The 19,460-nt window shown below is 43.1% G+C and overlaps 1 protein-coding gene across 6 annotated transcripts in view; it reads left to right on the forward strand.

The window, feature by feature from the left end:
* Window positions 1-371: 371 nt before the first annotated feature.
* The window catches only part of epha7 (eph receptor A7), a 94,582-nt gene continuing 75,493 nt past the window's right edge, over window positions 372-19,460 (forward strand). For all 6 annotated transcript variants that reach the window (XR_004336179.1, XM_032542963.1, XM_032542959.1 and 3 more), the window contains exons 1-3: window positions 372-585; window positions 2,122-2,186; window positions 3,065-3,734. Coding sequence is in view for 5 of the 6 variants with exons in the window: in XM_032542963.1 (XP_032398854.1) it covers window positions 492-585; window positions 2,122-2,186; window positions 3,065-3,734 (829 nt within the window). In the remaining variant the exon portion in view is untranslated. The remainder of the gene's footprint in view (window positions 586-2,121; window positions 2,187-3,064; window positions 3,735-19,460) is intronic.

Consider the following 19,460-nt stretch of genomic DNA (forward strand, 5'->3'; position numbering starts at 1 on the left):
GGCACAGGCTTCTGTGTGTGCGTGTGTGTGTGTGTGTGTGTGTGTGTGTGTGTGTGTGTGGTGTGTGTGTGTGTGTGTGTGCGTGCGTGCGTGTGTGTGCGTGCTTGCGTGTCTGTGTGTGTACGTTTGCTTGTGTGTGCCAGAGCATCCCTTTGCCCTTTTCCTGAAGAAAACCAAAAATATCTGAACCAAGTTGTGACATTTCCTCCTCCGCTCATTCCCTCAAAACCAACAGCCATCTACCACCGTGCGCCTATTGGCTGTCAGTCTCCATGACGTTCCCTACCCCGCGCTCCGATTGGACAATCCCTCCGCCTGTCCCGCTGACTGACACCCCTGGAGCACCAGTCTCCTCCCCGCGGCAGCAGACGCTATTTGAGTGGGGAGCAGCGGATTGTTGAACATAGAGCCGCTTTCGTGTCGTCAATGGGAAGCACGCGCGACGCTGGCAAAGCGAGTTACGGGTCGAGATTGCAATCCGCGGCTGCACCATGCTCTCCAGGTCCATCCCGTGTCTGTGGATTACATTTTGCCTTCACTTATGCTGTCATGTAGATAGCGGAGAAGCACAGAATGCGAAGGAAGGTAAGTTCGTAAAGTTTGGACTCTCTTCTATGCCATCGTATTTGGAACAACATCCTCCACAATTAATAGAGAGCTTTCCAAATACAGCAGACAGTTTCTCGTTTTCTCTTCTGTTTTGTCTTTGAATCCAAAGCGCTGTTTGAATGACTGATCGCTGGGAGATGTGTGCGTGCAGCGCAGCGAGATGCGGCCGGTGTGCGGGGATGACAGCGCTGTCTGCCGGGCTTTTAGCGAGAGATCTATCGCTGTTTTTACGCACGGCTGTTAAACGCCGTAGAACACGGATTACAGGCAGGAGCTAATGTTTTTATGTTCCTCCGGCTCCAGTGCGTTATCGGCACAACTATCCTGCTTCTTATGGATTAACAATATATCAAACTAACGTTAGGTTGACTAATGTCCGCGGATCGATCTCCCCAGCCGTCTCGGCTCCCTGTAAGTGAGTGAGCCGTCTATGTATGCGCAGTTTCGGAAGGTTATATTTCCTTCCAAAGTGGCCTCGGCTCTCAGTCTGCTCATGTTTATTACGGGAAAATATGTCAGTTTGATGCGGAGCCGTGCTCTGCCTTCAAACGCTCAAATTGGTCAAATTGAGTCCAGGCTATAAAAGACGAAAATAAGAGGGGCTTTAAACATCTCCAACCGAGTCAAAATTGGCACTTTTAATTGATTGGATGTTGGTTAAATTACTGGAATTATGCTGTGCGTAAAAACTGAAAATCACCGGCATGTCTTGATTTTCTCCTTCGTTAAAACTACAGCGTAATAACCCAGCGCGGTCTGGATGTTTAAATTCTTATATGTGCGGGATTCCTCAGACAGTCTCCTGTAAAATATAACCAGAGCATTTTTTTTTACGGCAATGCGTCCTGGCTGCTGCCCGTCTCACGACGGAACTCTCTTTTGGTATTAAATAGTGTTCAATTTAAACAAGTTCACTGTTTTGTTTTTTGTTTTTTTGTTTTTTTTATGAAAACAGCCGTGGTGCCGCTTTACGCTCTCGCACGCTTCCGGAACATAAAACCAAGTTGATTTGGCATATCTCCCTTCATGGATTAAAACGGCAGACAAGGCGCGTGTTAGACGGCTTCACTGTAGTTCAATAAAGAGAAAAAATAATCCTGATTTTGAGCGCATGTAGCCTACTGTACTTGAAACAGCACCCGCTGCAACAACTTCCACTCCGACAATGACTTTTAATAAACGGATGCGCAACATAAACTCACATTTAATAGAATACATGCGTTCAAATCTCATGCGTCATGATTTCCAAGACATTTTAATATGCGTGTCTGTTAAAGGCTGTTTTCTTCTTCATGCACGCTGACAGTGTGTTTATTTGCCCCTTAGAAATTTCCCCCACGAGGACCTGTGTACTGCGGTGTATATATTCTATGATTGAATGTTTTAGCTGCTGCTGCTTGAAATGAGGTCACGGGCATATGTCCTATAGATATCAATGTGTGGCTATTAGTAATGCCCAGGTCTGTGCCCCTGTGAGATTTAACCACTTGCCTCTCGGTTTTCCTGTCCTAGTGGTTCTGCTGGACTCCAAGGCACAGCAGACAGAACTGGAGTGGATCTCCTATCCTCCCAATGGGGTAAGTCTGCAAAATGTCTGCATCGCACGCACGGATGTACTCCATATCTCCCAGCTTTCTCTGATGTCCCACATCTGTGATATGGATAGTAATATTTAGAGGAGGCATGTATTGAAACATACATCCAAAATGAAAGCCGAAGAATGTAAGAAGGCTCTTTGTGCTGCTAAACTCTCCTGGCTTTTGACATTCGGAGCTCAAAAGGCCTGAAACCAACCCGCTTTCAATTTACCAGTCGGATTAAAAGCAGGCCGCCAGAAACTTTTTAAATAAATAATGTGAGCAGAAGCAGATAAACTGAGCACAATCATTCTATAAAGATGTTGCGATAAAAATACAATGCAACTGCTAATCTCCCTTTATTCACTACATATGATTGTGTACAGTAAAGTCTAAAAGGACTGTATTTCATTTATATCTTTGTCTTATTTGTCACATTCTATCTCGGTTTGATGGCTTTGGAATTCCACATGGTGACGTCTCTAATCAGGGTCCCCCCCCCCCAGTGTATTGCAAGGCCTAAATTGACTCCCATCAGGCCTAAGCCACTGGGAATAACTTTTTCATGTCTTTTTTTTTAAACTACAGTTACAGAGTGGGGGAGCTCAGACGTAGTCATATTTCAAATCTCCAGTTAGCATTTAGCATTGACTTAACGTAGGGCCCTATGGAGTCTGTCTTATAGCTTTTTTTAAATTGTCAATTTTGCGATTCCATCCATGATTCTGTTACCCCAGAAACCATTAATGCTGCTGTCAGTCTCTGACTGGCCCCAGATTGGCTCTCGTCAAAAAAAAGACACTTGCCACCAGGCTAAACAACCTTTCTGGGAAAAACCCTGCTAATGTATTTGTCCATGGTCTGTCTTCTTGTTTCAGTGGGAAGAGATCAGCGGCTTGGATGAGAACTACACTCCCATTCGCACATACCAGGTTTGCCAAGTCATGGAGCCCAATCAGAATAACTGGCTTCGGACTAACTGGATAGAGAAGGGCAATGCCCAGAGAATTTTTGTGGAACTGAAGTTCACCTTGAGGGATTGTAACAGCCTACCCGGAGTGGTGGGCACGTGCAAGGAGACATTCAACCTTTATTACCAGGAAACCGATTCGGAGGTTGGCAGGAGTCTGCGGGAGAACCAGTATGTGAAAATTGACACGATCGCCGCGGACGAAAGCTTCACCCAGGGCGACCTGGGCGAGAGGAAGATGAAGCTGAATACAGAAGTGCGCATCATCGGCCCCCTGTCTCGACGGGGCTTCTACCTGGCCTTCCAGGACGTTGGGGCGTGCATCGCCCTGGTCTCTGTCAAAGTCTATTACAAGAAGTGTTGGTCTATCATCGAGAACCTGGCCACGTTCCCGGACACGGTGACGGGATCAGAGTTCTCCTCGCTGGTGGAGGTCGAGGGCATGTGCGTGAGCGACGCCGAGGAGGAGGCCGACAACTCTCCCAAGATGCACTGCAGCGCCGAAGGGGAATGGCTCGTGCCCATTGGGAAATGTATATGCAAAGCTGGATTTCATCAGAAAGGAGACGCATGTGAACGTGAGTACTTTTTTACTGCCACAAAACTCATTTTAAGGAGCGATTTCATTTAGTAATTAGAATTCACAGTTTTTATTCTTAAATTATTTTTTAGCGATCCGTCAGGGGCATCCTGCAACGTGAGGTGTGCCAAGAGAAAAACACAATAAACTGGGGAGTATTTGTGATTTGATTATGCAAAGCAGGTAAATGATAATTTTAGCCTAGGCATCGCTGGCTGAATACTTCTGTTGGCAAATGGGATAAAAGCAGCTGATTTGACAGCAGTAAAGATGGATAAAGTGTTGAGGCCAAACATGCTCAGTGTAATAATTGAAATCTGTGGCTCTTTATAGCCATGATTCTGTTGACACGGGGATTAAATAATAACTCCGCTGATTCTGTCTTTCTTACTGGCAACGAGCCAAGACAATCACTAGCAGAATACCCAGGTCTAGAGGCAGTCCAACCAGTCTCTCAGTATCGTTCTTGCCAGGCCTAATGACCCTGACAGAGGGGGGAAACAAATAGCCGTCGTACCAGGGCATTTAGGCCTCAGGATATTTATGAAGGAGCCTAACAGGAAGGGCAAATAGCCTCGCCGTGGCTCGTTTTTTGTTTTTGTTTTTTCTTAGATTATTTTTTGGGGACTTTTTTCCCTTTTATTATAGTGCATAGACACCAAAGAGGGAGAGAGACGGGGAGATGATACCCAGCAAAGGGCCACAAGTCGAACTTGCAGGACTCATCCAGCATGGGGCGCACGCTCTTACTGGGTGAGCCAGATGCCTCACCCAGTAAGAGCCTTGTTGTGGTGCCGGATCGTGCTGCTACAATTAACAATAACAGGCATTCTGTATCTCTGAATGCTCTGAGGATTATTTTCATTGGGCACCTGACTCTGACTAACGATGGATTGAAAGGGGGCGACTTAGGTCATACAACTGAAGTGGCCTGACTTGTGAGCTAAGGTTTTTTTTTTTTTAGGGTAACCTCAATCTAAGCAGCTTATGAGGAGCAGCAGCCAGTAATAATTAAATGGAATGTGTCTAAGAACAAATTAGTGTCCCTGGCAGACAAGCTTTTATGCCACGCTGTCATCCATTAGGGAACCCACTGAGGGAGGTGTGTTAATGAAATGTATTAGCCCATGTAATTTAGAGCAGCGCAGCCCGCCTCAAGTTGTGCTATGTCTCTAATGTTAGCGGGCTATCGCTGATTCAAGCCCACAGAGCTTCTCTTTATTGTTCCTGTTGTTTTAATATGCATAAGTGTAAGATCCAGTTGTGCTCTTAGGTGAAAAAAAAAGCCCAGAATTTATTTCCTCAGGGAGAGTGATTGCAGGATTATAACCAACAGCTCCGACTTGTCAAAGTCATTTCAGCTACCTTTTCTTATTATGTCTTGGTGCAAAGCCCTCGGAACGGAGGACTGTTGCATCTCTCTATTAATGAATGTGTTCACATTTCAACTGAAACAAATAACTAGATGTAGACAGCCGTGTGGTGAACCCACCCTCAAGTTGTTTAAAGTTGGAGGAAGAAGGCTGCTTCGAGTGTATGTGGATCAAATTCCAGTCTTGACACTGCACCTTTATGAGCTTTATCTCCACTGAGGCATGCAAAGCCTTTGTATTAAGGGGTAGTTAATCTAAATAAAATGAGAATCACAGTGCACCATCAGCACTTCTTTCAGCAGCTCCACTGACATTAAATTGTCCATTCAGTAGTTTCCCCGAGCACAATCTAAACGCTGTTCACAGTGTTTTCTATCAGCTGAACAGCAGAGCAATAAGTCCAAGTGGCTGTGACCGTTAAAAATGTGAAACCCTGGCATTTGGACCTCAGACTAGCTTGTGTTAGTAGTTTGAAAGTACATCTTTATAATGGTGCCTCGGAGTGATGCTGCACCTGTAGTGTATAGGTTCGGGATTCTTCAAACTAACTCGTTCGTGGGAACCTGTGTCCGAACATATCTAAGGGCAAAAGCGTTTGGAATGGGCAAACTGGAGGACGGAGTGAAAAACCTGCTGTCATCCAAAGTGGGGAGATGAATTGCCACAAATTGGGGTAACAGCGCACACTTTTATTCTTGGTGTTTCTACATAAAATGTTATAAGCCAACTTGAGACATTGGTTCAAACCCATCCTACTTTCACATATCCGCCAATTGCTGCATACAATGGGTGGAATTGTGTGACTGTCGGTTTGAGAAAGTTCCAAAGGTTATGGCAAACCCCCTGAGTACGTCATTGGAGAGCAGGTTTCAGATGCTGCTGGCACATTTAAGCACTTTTGCATTGAGCTGTTCAAACAAATTTGCTGTCGACTTGATCTACATGCTCTCATGGAACTATTTTGGAAATCAAATGGACTTGTCAGACTCAGCCTCCCAAATTCCAACACTAGAGAGGTGTGGCGCCAGGGAGTTTCAGATGCCGTTGAATCTTTTGAAGCATGCTGATGCCTTGAGACAGTCCTTCACTGTTTTTTTCCAGTATCTGTAGTGTGGTATGATTACAACATGGCCGCCGAGTAAAATATTCAGCCGGAGGGCGGGTGCAGGTGGAGAGAGCAAGTTGAGCTGTCAGTCATGTCACTTAAGGAGCCTCCTCTGTGGCTGCAAAGGCCTCCCCCGAAACGTGTTGTGATCCACTCATTCATCACCGTCAGCGAAGAGGGACCCCTTGTCTTTCAGCCCTACGCCCCCCCCCCCGGTCTCTGTCTCTCTTTAACTCTTTGTGTGGCAATCTTTGGCAGTAAATGTCACTCTTCTTCTCCGCCTGCTGCGTTCACTGCTCTCAGTGTAATGGGTGTTGAAAAAGGCCAGTTGAAGTGTCCCCGCAGCCTGCGCAGGGCTTCATTTTGCGAAGAAGTGCGTGTTGGGAAAATAGCCTCCCATTCATCCTCTGGTCTTGTTTAGCGCTGGCTACTGGTGGCAGTGGAGCCACCGAGTCGTTTAGACAGAGAGAGGGCCCTTGTGGGAGGACATTGGCGTCTTTGTTTTGCTCAATCCCGGGAATGTATGTTGTCCGATTTTGACACATCACATCATTGTGGTACTAAGTAACCAGTGGCTGAGAAATGATTAACTGTTGACCCTCGTCCAGAAAAGGGAGAGGCTTCTATCTGGCTGGAAAACAGATAAAACGGGCTCTATCTCACTGCTATCGCTGCATGCTAACAAGAGAATTAAAGAGAGGATACGGCATCCTGTAGACGCTGGCACCATCCATCTTGACTGTCAGGGAGTTGGACAGAAGTTAGTTGGAGACTGATTGATGATTGAGCCCCCCCCCCTGAGGGAAGGGACTGAGCAGTTGGGGGCTGACCATGACAGCTAACGTGTATGGAAGCCAGCAGGCAGCCAGGGCAGCAAGGCCCAGCTCCAGGCCCTGCAGAAAAAGCTGCATTTAGCATTTCAAATGAAGCCAGGAAGCCAGGAGTCAGCAGGTCCTCATACATCTTGATGCTCCCCTGATTGATAAGGTGTGAATTTAATTCACCAAATGGATGTCTTTTTACAAACTGCTCCAGAGCTTAATTATGCAAATGACAGGTGTGCTCCGAATCCACAAGAGACCCAAATGGGCCTAAATTACTCAGGATTGAAATAAATTGGTGATGGATGGGACTCATCCTGTCACTGCCAGTGTCTGCTTCCTGTGAATAGTAGCATTCTTCCACAGCCCAGGGCTTTTCCCCTGCGTTGTCTCAGGCCTGGCAGGTAGCAGGAAGATGCACAGATGTGCTATTCTCTGCTTAGGATGCTAATACCAATACAGATGTCAGTGCCCTAGAACTGATCACTTAGAGGAGGACTCTGAGATGTGAGATTTGGAGAATTGTTTAGATCAATCCTTTAAGTCATACAGTATATCAAGTAAAATGCAAACACCCTATGGTTACTTTTTCTGTTATGTTGGATTTGCTGTTTTTCTCTGTTGTATACCATCATGAATTGAATATGTTTTTTTTAGACTGTTCAGAAAAAAAACTAGTCATCTACTTGGGTTCTGGTGATGGGTATTTATTATTATTATTTTCTGACATTTCACAGACTTAACAGTTAAAAAAACACAATAATCGTGCAGCTTCAGTTTGACACCGATGTCATTATTGATCAATACATCAATACTGTTGTCTTGATGAATCAACAAATCTGTCCCAAAAGTAGCTTGAACTGTCTTTATCTTAGTGATTTCCTACATTGTCCCTGTGCTCTATATGCTGTATGAGTGGACAAAACAAAGTACTCGTGATTGTAATTGCAAGTTTCTGCAGCAGAGAGAACAATAGTTTTTCAATTACAATAAAGGGAGATGTCGATATGATCAGAAGATATCACAGTGCACTACTTCTGGTCTGATGTAATCTTTTCTCATTACTAAAATCTAAACCACAGTAACTTCCTCAGAACGTTACGGGAAGAGCCGAGTGTTTCAAATCATGATTTGGGCGAGCTGTAATGAAAATGATTTATTTTACTTTCCCATCATAGTGCCCTCTTTTAAATATACACTTCCAAATTAGAAGTAAAGGAAAGAACAAGGCACTTGCGGTGCTTTCTGTAGGATCCGGCTCCCCTGTCAACGTGTCAGATGAAATACAAATGGCTCATTTTACATGCGAAACAGAAAAACTAATTTCCATTCACAAAGTCATTTGCCTTGGTAAACACTCGTCTCACAGTTCCATTCTTATCAACCGCACCAAGGCATATGCTGAAACAAAAGCCCAGTCCCAACTTATTATGGACTTCAACTGGTTTCCAGGTTTATAGATATCTCACTGAGGTAAAGATGGATCTAAAAACACAGGATCTAGGCAGCGAGAAGTGACGTTGCTGGTATCTGGTCACTGCTAATTGGATTGTCTCTCACCTCTGCTGATAAGCTACTGACTCATGCATACATGAATATCAAACAGCCGATGGAACACCTCGGCCCACTCGACTTTGTCGGTGTACAAACCCTGTTGAGGAAACACTATTAGAGCATCCAAAACAAATCTCATGCGAGTATTTCCCAAGTACTAGTAACCTTTTGGTTTGTTTAATTTCAATTAATTGGACCTTTTTATTTGCCAGGGACAGTACATATTAACCCTCTTGTTGTCCTTGGGTCAAATTTGACCCCTTTTTAAAAATGTCTACATCAGAAATATGGCATTCGTTTTAACCATTTTGCCACAAAAAAGGATGGATTCCATGCAATGCTCTTTGCAAATACAACTGATCACTTTCATTGAATTTTGGGTGAGAATTCAAATGGTTTCAAATCAGTATCCTGACCAAAGTCATCCACTCAACATACGTTCCTCTGATCTTAATTATAAGTCAAAATCATTCATAACCTCTGCTTTATTAACTCCAATATTAGGTGTAATTCTATACAAATGAGGGTTAATGACCGTTGTTTCCAAAAAGTAGTGTAAAACGAGTAGTAGTAAGGTGGTGTTAGTGAAATAAAAAAAAATAATGCATTGAAAATGTCAATTGTCGAAAAAAGGGTAACAAAAAAAAAGTGTTAATTATTTTGGACCCTGGAGGACAACACAAGGGTTAATAAACATTTCCGTGAATATGCCAGAATTAGCCGAAAGGTTAGATGTCGTCTGCAGTCCCTGGCCATATCATACAATAGGCTCCCTTAAAAGCAACGATTGGCATCCTAACATGAGTATAACAGTAAATACAAATATGAATACATATGCATTGTGCACTAGATCAAATCACAATACATTATTGTCTTGTATACAACAACTAAAATCAAATTTCATTGTAGTTTAAAAAAAGAAAAAAACACCATCAACAACATAATAAATAAATCTTTAGCCTATCAACCAGACATACAGCATTAATAAACAAATTAAAAATAGAGCAACATTGACATCTTTGGCTTGTGACTAGTTTTTTTTTTTGCATGAGACTTAAATGAGTGATATGATGGGGATTCTCTTATTGATTGTGGATCTGTATTCCACTGATGTGCTGCCCTGAAGGAAAAGACAGCCTGGCTGAATGCAGTATTTCTCAGTGGGAGAGTGCAGTCCCCCCCTAGTTGTACCTCTAGTCAAGTCTAATCAAAAAATTGCTGCAAGATAAAAATCAATATGGATTACTTTTGGTACTGAAAAAAATTTGGAATTTCTTTTGTGCAAGATTTGTAATATGGAGCAAATGTTTTTGAGGATTTCTAAGCATATTTATTGACGTTTACTGACAATTACAGAGTTGTTTGTGCTGATGTCAGAAGTATATATGTGCGTGTTCTTCTTGGACATAGTTATTTCTCTAAAAAGAAAGGGTGTTATTTTAGATGCAAATTGTCCCAACCACTAAATGCTATTTATGTCAGCATGACAAAAACAGGGGAGTGATGACTAATCAGTATCCAGGACTTGGAATCTGACCTGCTCCTGTCCAAAATAAGGCCCCTACGCTGCGTCACATGAATAGGCCGAGTCCGAGTAAACAGTCCTCATTCTCACACAAACAAAGGCACATGGCCGGCTATACTGGTATAAGACTTTGTTGACCCCTGTGCAACTTTGCCTCAGATAGTGTTATTTCCAAGGTGATGCAGGGGTCTGCATGTGACCATGCATAAGGTCAGGGAATATTAACTTCATTTACACATGGCTGCAGACCAGCACAGCACCACAATGGAGGCCTGCCTGTTGTGTTTAGTAACATGAGCGCCCCGGCTGACAGGACACTGTCAAGAAGGAAGATGGATGATTGCAGCAGTTGACCCTTGATCGCCAGAAGAGTCACCTCTCCGGCCCCCTCTCCCTGCATGACAAAAGATCCCCCCCACCGGTGCAGCGGCCCTCATCTCCACTTGCACTAACAGGTTCAGACATCTCCATCGATCCTCGCTTCCATACCTCTCGTAATTCTAAGCTGTTGCCCTTTTTAGCTATCCAAACTGTGGCAAAGATGTCTTTTTTGTAATTGCTTGCCTGCTGACTGCTTGAGAGGGATGTGATCAGACAAGCGAACTCCATGTCAGAAGACAATGTCTCTGGTGTTCTGTGTTGGGTCTCCGTGGCATTAAGGTGAAAGTGATATGTGGCTGGGCTCGGGGTCTGGCAGCAGGGATGGCCCTGTTGTCAGTGGAGCTGCTCCTCTGGGATGCTTCAGACCACTGGCTCTTTACTTCAATCTTCCTTTAAGAGGAGAATCAATAACTTGTTACATAACTTCACATTTTTTTTCTCAAAGCAGAGGAAGCAGAACTTAAAATGTGCAGAGGAGGATGCTGGAAATTCTGCTGTTTCTTCCAGAGATGTCTGTGTTCAAATGAAGACAACTTGGCAAAACAGGAGGTATCCAATGTTTGCGTAACCAGAGTGGGCTAATACTTACTTTAGGGCTCATCTAATTATGATTTTAATCATGTAATCATCTGCCAGTGATTTTTCTACACCATTTGGTCTATAAAATGTCAGATTATAGAAACAAATGCCTATTACAAGTTCCCAGATCATAATGGAAATTACTCATTGTCCAGCCACTCATGTAGAATATCTGCATAGCTTGACACTACTAAAGGTTAATTACTTTTTAACATTTGGATGAATAGACCCTTTAAGAGCAGTCCAGATCTCATGGGCATCTGAGTCCAAGCTGGTGTCTTTGTGTGTCCACACAGCACAGGCCAAAGCAGAGAACAGCAGACAGTTTGGCATTGTTCCATTCCTTTCTGTTGCAGATCTAGGGATAGAGGGGGGGGGATTGCGATGGACGGGGGCTGGGTCAGTAGGGTTGGTAGGCTTTGGCAAAATTCAGAGCTAATGCTCAGTTGCTGACTGGGGACATTTCCAGTGGCGATTTGGCCGGGGCTGCAGGGGGCTCTGGATGGGCCAGACCTTTGGACCCGCTGCTTTCATCCCCTGAATGCAGAGTCCTCCCCTCATCGGCGTTGTCTTTTTAGCACAGCTGACCACTTCACCCATTAAAGGTAGCCGCCTGGATGGCCCTAAGGGCCCTCTCGGCTGTTTTCATGTGAGTTAAATGAACTAAACAAAAGGAGATTAGAAAGGGACATTTTCCATGTCACCGAGAATCCATTTCAAAAAGCTCACTGCGCATGATAGCTTAGAGAAGCAGAGAGCGCTTAGGAGGACTCGGCTTACAGCTCATGCTCAGGCCCAGTGAGAGGTTAAACATCCACTGATGTAATGGCTTTAATCTTAAAAAATGTCCTCTATTTCCCACCTCCGAATCCATGTAGTAAATCAGCAGGAGAGCTGAAAGAGAAAACAGGTGTCCCTGTTTGTTGTTTGCATTTTGAATTTCTGTCAGCAGCAACTCTCATGCACATGAAGCAGTTGTCTTTTGTAAGATCATGTGACTTCCTCCTTTATATTTCACTCAAAACCTTTTGTAGCTGCCTTTCTTTGATAGTCCAAGTCCAAGATGTATCCTCAAAATTAAACTGTAAATAAGATTGACATTATTTGATTATCACAAGAAAAAGACCAAAACCAACTATGGCATGTCTCTCAATACTTTCTGACAGTGAGAAAATACCAAAAGTGGAAGAAGTATTCAGATCCTTTACTTCAGTAAAACTACTAATACCACACTGGAAAGATACTCAGTTACAACTAAAAGTCCTGCATTGAAAATGTTCAGTAAAAGTGTGTAAGTATGTAAAGTGCTTTACATAAAAAAACGATTAAAATAAAATAGTAAAAGTTACAGTACAGGACAAGAAAATAAAAATCAAAGAGCAGTTAAAAACAGTCAAAATAAAATACAAAAATAAAAGTTACATTGCAGTATGAGAAAGTACACATTAAAGAACAGTTAAAACAGTTACACATATAAAAGCAGATAAAATAGCAGCTTTTAGGTTGCTAGTATGGGACAGTGCACAAGCTTGTGTATCTAGTTAAAGTAACATTGTAGAAAGTGTAAAGGATCCAACCAGTTGTGTGTTTAATGGTCTCATCATCTCAGCTGGACTAGTAGGCCGTTATATTGTTGCTAGGTTACTTTAGAATAAACATCAGACGTCATAAAAAACTACATGTGTTGTGTGTGCAGATATCTTAATGTGTAAAGTAACTAGTAACTAAAGCTGTCAGATGAATGTAGTGGAGTAACTAAAGTAACTAGTAATTAAAGCTGTCAGATGAATGTAGCGGAGTATCTAAAGTAACTAGTAACTAAGCTGTCAGATGAATATATTGGAGTACTAAAGTAACTAGTAACCTAAAATGGTCAGATGAATGTATGGTGGAGTACTAAAGTAACTAGTAACTAAGCTGTCAGATGAATATATTGGAGTACTAAAGTAACTAGTAACTAAAGCTGTCAGATGAATTTGGAGTAACTAAAGTAACTAGTAACTAAGCTGTCAGATGAAGTTATGGAGTAACTAAAGTAACTAGTAACTAAAGCTGTCAGATGAATATATTGGAGTAACTAAAGTAACTAGTAACTAATACTGTCAGATAAATGTGGTGGAGTAACTATAGTAACTAGTAACTAAAGCTGTCAGATGAATATATTGGAGTAACTAAAGTAACTAGTAACTAAAGCTGTAACAGATGAATGTAGTGGAGTAAAAAGTATAATATTTCTCACTGAAATGTAGCAGAGTAGAAGTAAAAAGTGGCATGAAAAGAAAAGATTCAAGTAAAATAAAAGTACCTTAACATCTGGACTGAAGTACAGTACTGGAGTAATTGTACTTATTTACATTCTAGCATTGGAAAACCCTTTGTTTTGACTGACTCCTTGAATATATATACTGTATATAACGGCAAGTGGCTGTATTCTTGACTTGGACCTGAGGAAGTGTTAGTTTGCATTTTCATTCCAAACTGTCCCACTTTAAAGTTAAACTTTGGAGTGGCTGTAGCATGACTTAGCACCATAGCAGGAGCATTAGCTTATATTTGAGTATAACTTAATCAGTGTGTGGCTTTGATCTGTGCTTTGAACGACCGAGCAGCACCCTTCCTTCAGCGTTCCCCGCTCAGAGGGCAAAGCTGCACGCCCTCCAACACGCTGTAAGGGAATGCTAATCTTCTCTTTGTTTCCCATGGAAAGCTACTTATCTCAGCTAAGCACAGGTACCTCGGATGAATGGGTTGCTTGTCTGTATGTGTGTAGTGTAGCAGCCAGCCAGATACAGCCATTCCAAGTATTTGTGGGTTGAAGGGAGGAGCCGGCACAATATGATATTAGATACTTTATCTGTTTAAATTAATGTCCTTTTTTATCCGACTTATTTTTTGGCTTTAATGTGGCAATGTCCGAGGTTCCCTTATTCCTTCGAAGTGGGACGCGCTGGTGTTCGAAATGAACTTGTTTGGAAAGAAGGTTGACATTGAAACTCTATCTCTGTCCCGTGAAGAGGTTTTCAGCACAGCTTCAGTTCTTTTTCTTTGTGTGATCTGCCACTGTTTCCCAGAGCTGGATAGGCGCCTCGCCTCTCACAGGTGGGAGATTAACATGTCTGCCGGCGACAAACCCAGCTGCCGAGCATCTCTTTCTTTATAGAGCAGCAACGGGGCCCGCAGGAAACACTTGCTGCTTCCTTTGTTGCACCTGTGATCAGACTAATACCAATGTTTGAGTATGAAAAATTCAAAAGTGTAAACCACAAGAATGCTGAAGCATATTATAATACTCTGAACACAGTTAATACGATGCAAAGGTACAAACAAAATGTCAGCCAGCACTGCAGCATCTTAATAAATAACTTGTCTTCCTGCAAGGTGCATTTGATTTCTACAAAAACCTTTTCTAGCAACAAAAGGTCCACACATCACCCACAAGATAAGATCAATTGAGCTGTCCTTTGGCTTTTCAAGTGGAAGAAATACACTCTGCTCTGATTTTTTTTCTCCCCAGGTCTGCCTGCCTGTGTTGCTCTGACATTACTCACAAGATGTACTGCCTGTTACATTGTAGGGGAAAACACTACCGAGTTTAGTCCATAAAAGAGATGCAGTCATAGTCTAGCATGCATAAAATGCCAGTAAACAGAGCCTGATGAATGTCCACTTCAAAGCCTACTATTTATTGAGGCAAAGAACATAAGTCACATCTAATCAGAGCAACTCACATTGGCCTCAGGCTACATTAATGCATAAGAAATAAGCTCTGTGTGAGCTATTGACATCCTTCTCTATAGTTGTAATGCACGGTCATGGTCCTAATCGCATGCCCTGAAAGTAAAACCGAAAAACATGAAGCAAGGAGTTGGGTTTTTAGAATAGCATTTCATGGCTGTCTGAACATCCAGTTTGGCACGGGGCATTTTGAAATTGCTGAGAGAGAATGTTTATGACAGTATTAACAATGGATTGCAGTGTAATATAAGCAATCCCATACGTTTTAGGTAGAAAAAGGCTCGTTGACGCAGTGGGCGTGGCCTCAAGTATATTACAATGAAAAGTAACAAAAACACGTCAAAGTCAAATCTCGAAACTAAAGTGTATAATGTCTGTTTACCCTCTGTTGGAGCCACCAAAGTATTTCTTGCAGACTTCTCGTGAGGCAGCAATAATCCACAGGTATTTTCCCCCCGTCGTCTCTCGGTACCTGCAGTAACAGTTTGGTTTTTTGGCTGTATATCCCGGGACACCGGGCTCCATGTCAGTGATGGATGGTTCAATTTCCCTCCACAAGTTTTAACTCAACAAGCTATGCGGCACCGCTATGCGTAGTTGTAGTTCCATTAGCGGCACTAATGTACACGGCTAAAAAAAAAATTACAACAGCCATAATTCCAGTCGACTACAGACACAACAGTGCAGTCCGTGGGCAACATTAAAAAACAATTCCGGGTCGACTTCGCCCTGTGTAGGTTGAGTCCTCCAGGGGCCCGGGTTTGAATCTGGACTGCGGCCCTTTGCTCCATGTCATCCCCCATCTCCATCCCACCTTTCCTGTCCATCCACTGTCACTCTGAAATAAAAAAATAAAAAAATGGTTTTAAAACGATCAGTATTTAATGTTTTATTATGCTATAACTAATCAAAACTCAGGTTTAATCTAACTTTCGAACAACTTCGAGATGTCTGGTCATCCTAATTTGGCTTCAGTGTGCATATCACATATCATATAGAGTGTGGTCTAGACCTACTCTACATTTAATGTAAGTTGTCTCAGGACAGTTTACAGATAATTTTAGCTCACGCTTTTATCCAAAGGGACAATTGCTATATACAGAGGTTGCACGCCTCTGGAGCAGATAGGGGTTAAGTGTCTTGCTCAGGGACACATTTGTTGATGTATTGCAGTGGGAATCGAACCCAGGTCTCCCACAGCAAAGGCATGTGTTGTATCGCCACTATGAATTACATTCAATTTAACTGAATTCCCAAATTAGCACAAACTAGTTGACACAGTGACTTTCGGCTCCACTGGAGGTCTGAGTGCCCGGGGAAGTTGGTGGTCGGTAATTCAGCCCTGCGTCTGAGAAGCTTGCCAAATTTTGTTAATCTGCATGTTGTCCTTGGGCCAATTTTGACCCATTTCCAATGTTTTTTTATATAAGAAATATGGGACTTTAAAATAAGCAGCGAAAATGTGTGGGAAAAAAAAGTGACAAATCGTCAAACAATGATGGGAAAAAAAGACAAATAAGTGACATTTTTGGGGGGGAATAAGCAACCAAAAACGTCTTGATAAAGCTATAAAAACTCTGTGAAGAGACAACAAAAGTGTGTTTGTTTTTTGCTGTTGACGGGAAGACGAGACGGGTTAAATGAAAAAAAATAATACATTTTGTCAATTTAAATAGGCTAAAGTAAAGGCTCACCGACAGCTTTATCTCACCAAGTGGAAATTGCTCAGCTAGAAAGAATTGTCATAAGGTATCTCCAAATCAGTGCTAAAACTCTCTGTAGTCAGCACCAGAATATTGTTAAAACAGATATGGAAACACAGTTCTGTTCAGAGGTATGCAGAAAGGCCGGCTCAGTATTAGATGTCAGAATCATGGATACAAAGGAAAAGACAGTGGGAGGAAACCTACTGGTATTAACCACAGGCGACAGGCTCCCATCGTACTGGGCCTTTGTTTACAGTTGATATTTAGAAAGACGTTTCCCTATCGGAGCGGCAGCAGCCATGGCGAGCACTTTATGGAAAGCAATGGCTTTTTTTTCAAATAAGAAAATAAACTATTTTCTTTATCACGCTTGACCCGTTCCACCTGGCATTCATCAGCGGCGGGGGCTGGCATGTTGGTCCTGTCGGCTGCTCTCCTCCCTCTGCCTCTTTTATCACTCTAATGGGGTGCTATCTCCAGGCTGCTCTCTCCGGGTCTCCGCCACCCCGCTTGGCTCCCTTCCGCACGCGTTCTTTCCACATCCATCCTGACACACGGGCGGATTTAACACATAATCAGGTCTGGACGGGAGGACAGCTGGAGGGGGGCCGGGGGGGGGGACACACGGAGACAAACTGACTGACTGACAGGACTCATCATGCTGGGTCTATGGAGACAGAAGGGCCCACACTAGTCACTCACACCCTGGCTCTTCTGGTCTGCACAAAAAAAAGTGAAGGAATCTCCCACAATCCCAAAGTGCAGCTCACTCTGAGCCAGCAATATTGAGACACATGGGGAGAAACTCAATATCCCAGCTGCCCTGTTTGAACCAGCTGACCAGCTCTTTGCTCAGTAATAATAAGGGTTGTGACCGTGATTGGATTTGTGGGTTGTAAGCATACAAGGAAGATCAGTTTCCAAGTTTCTCAAGACAGGATGCCGGCACCAATGCAGTACTGATTTGATACTTTACTTTTCCACATTCACACAGCCACAAGTCCAAAAATGTACATTTTTCATCTGCTCATGAGGGTCCGCTTCAATATCTTTGCAGCCCAAAATATATACGACCACATAGTTCATATGCGTCAGCTCTACCCATGCAGCCTGTTCTCATGAACCATGTGTTTTGAAAAGCTACGAAAAATACTATAATTTGTCTGATTTTCACATTCTTTTTTGCTGTGTGCACTATGTGGAAGGCTGCTGTTAGGTCGGGGTAGATGGATGGGCGGTAACACACAGGACTTTCAAGCCAGAAAGCGGAGAGCTCTTCCCGAGGAAAACAAAACACTATCACCCAGGAAATGTGTGTTCCTCGGGAGTGTTTTAATCCAAACCTCGACCAATTTTCCTAAACTGCCTAGTCTAAGTGCCTAATCTTAACTGTTGTAGCGGCATAACGCTCACTTTTTGATGACTAAACATAACCGGAAGCTCACGGTGCTCTGTATCCGGCTCACAGTCACCTATTTTCGGGTAACTGAGCCACCAACTACCTCTGGCCTGACACCACCAGGCAGAGCACCATGTCCAGAGTCACAAAGAGCTGTAGAGCTTCTTACTTCTCGTACAATAGCCTACGTTTTAGAGAGAATAAGTCTTCATACATAATCCTACAAGTGCGTTATGCAGACACTCTAAGTGTATTAACTGCTTGGTCAGAATCTGATTCTTTATCGGATTTGATCAGGTTCGATACTTGACTGTTTTTGGATTATTGATGCCAACGACGTAGTTCTGTTTGCATTGACTTTACTAACCAGTCCCAGCAAGTACATACAAAAGCCAGAAGTCGACACACAGAAAATGAAAAAGGGCAAATGTGGAATCCGATCTGTCTGTCGGCAAAAGGCACAAGATTAAGTGCCATGGCGTCCCCCCCCCCCCCTCCCCGCAACCCACACACACACACACGCCGACAAGAGAAATAATTATTTTCTATTTTGGCCAGGAAGAGATATGTCAGGCTGTCGCATACGGAGTCCCTCTCTGTCCGTCACCCAGAGTGTCATGACACTGCCAAAGCGTGAGACAAATTGGATGAAATTCAAGAATGTTAAGAAGCTCAGCTCAGAAGGGAAAAGAAATAAACCCAGAACTTAGAAAAATAGAGAAATCTGTTTCCCCCCACTTTTTTTGTGTGTATGCGTGTCTGTATAAGATAAGGAGAGTTTGTTTTATTCTCCGGGACAGTGTGTACTGTGATTGAGACACTATAGTCACAGGAGCGTTTGATTATCTCGATCCCACTACTCTGAGGATCTATCCTTTTCTCCGGCTTCTCTTCCTCTCTCTTTTTAAAACTGCTGACTGCAGCCCCCCCCCCCCCCCCCCCCCCCAAACAACCTCCCCCCCACACAACACTGAATGAAAGTGCTTGACCATTGGAAGAGAAATTACAGATGCTGGGTCTGTAGCCTGCCGAGGAGCTGGGTGGAATGTAGGACTTGCACTTTTTCCCCCCGTCTGGCTAACCTCAACCCTCTTCTCTGAGGACTGACTCATTTCTCAGCGTTGTCAATAAGCCGGCTTGTGTTGTGTCTGCCGTGGAGCTTATTTAATGCGCTTGTTTCAACAAGCACAAACCATTAGCCTTCCTTTGTCTACGCCACAAAGGGACCAGACTTACAGAAATTGGCTTAGGTGTAATTTATGGAGGGATGTGGGGGTGTTTTTGCCACCTTTTTTCACATTTCTTTTTGAACAACTTTTTCAGTTTTTGGGTTACACATAACATTTCTTTTAGTAAGTGTCATTCGGTTTTGTCATGACAAGTTACAATTAGGTCAGGGTTCATGTGTCATGACTGTGTCATGTCACTCTTACGTAGATACCTTCAAGTAAAGTCTTACCAGAATTTGTCTCTTTTTATTGAGTTTTAGTCCGACAATCTTTCCAATGATTTTGTCGCTTTTCTCAATACATGCAGAGTTCAATGT

Source organism: Etheostoma spectabile, chromosome 18 (assembly GCF_008692095.1).
Source record: "Etheostoma spectabile isolate EspeVRDwgs_2016 chromosome 18, UIUC_Espe_1.0, whole genome shotgun sequence".
Taxonomy (NCBI): domain Eukaryota; kingdom Metazoa; phylum Chordata; class Actinopteri; order Perciformes; family Percidae; genus Etheostoma; species Etheostoma spectabile.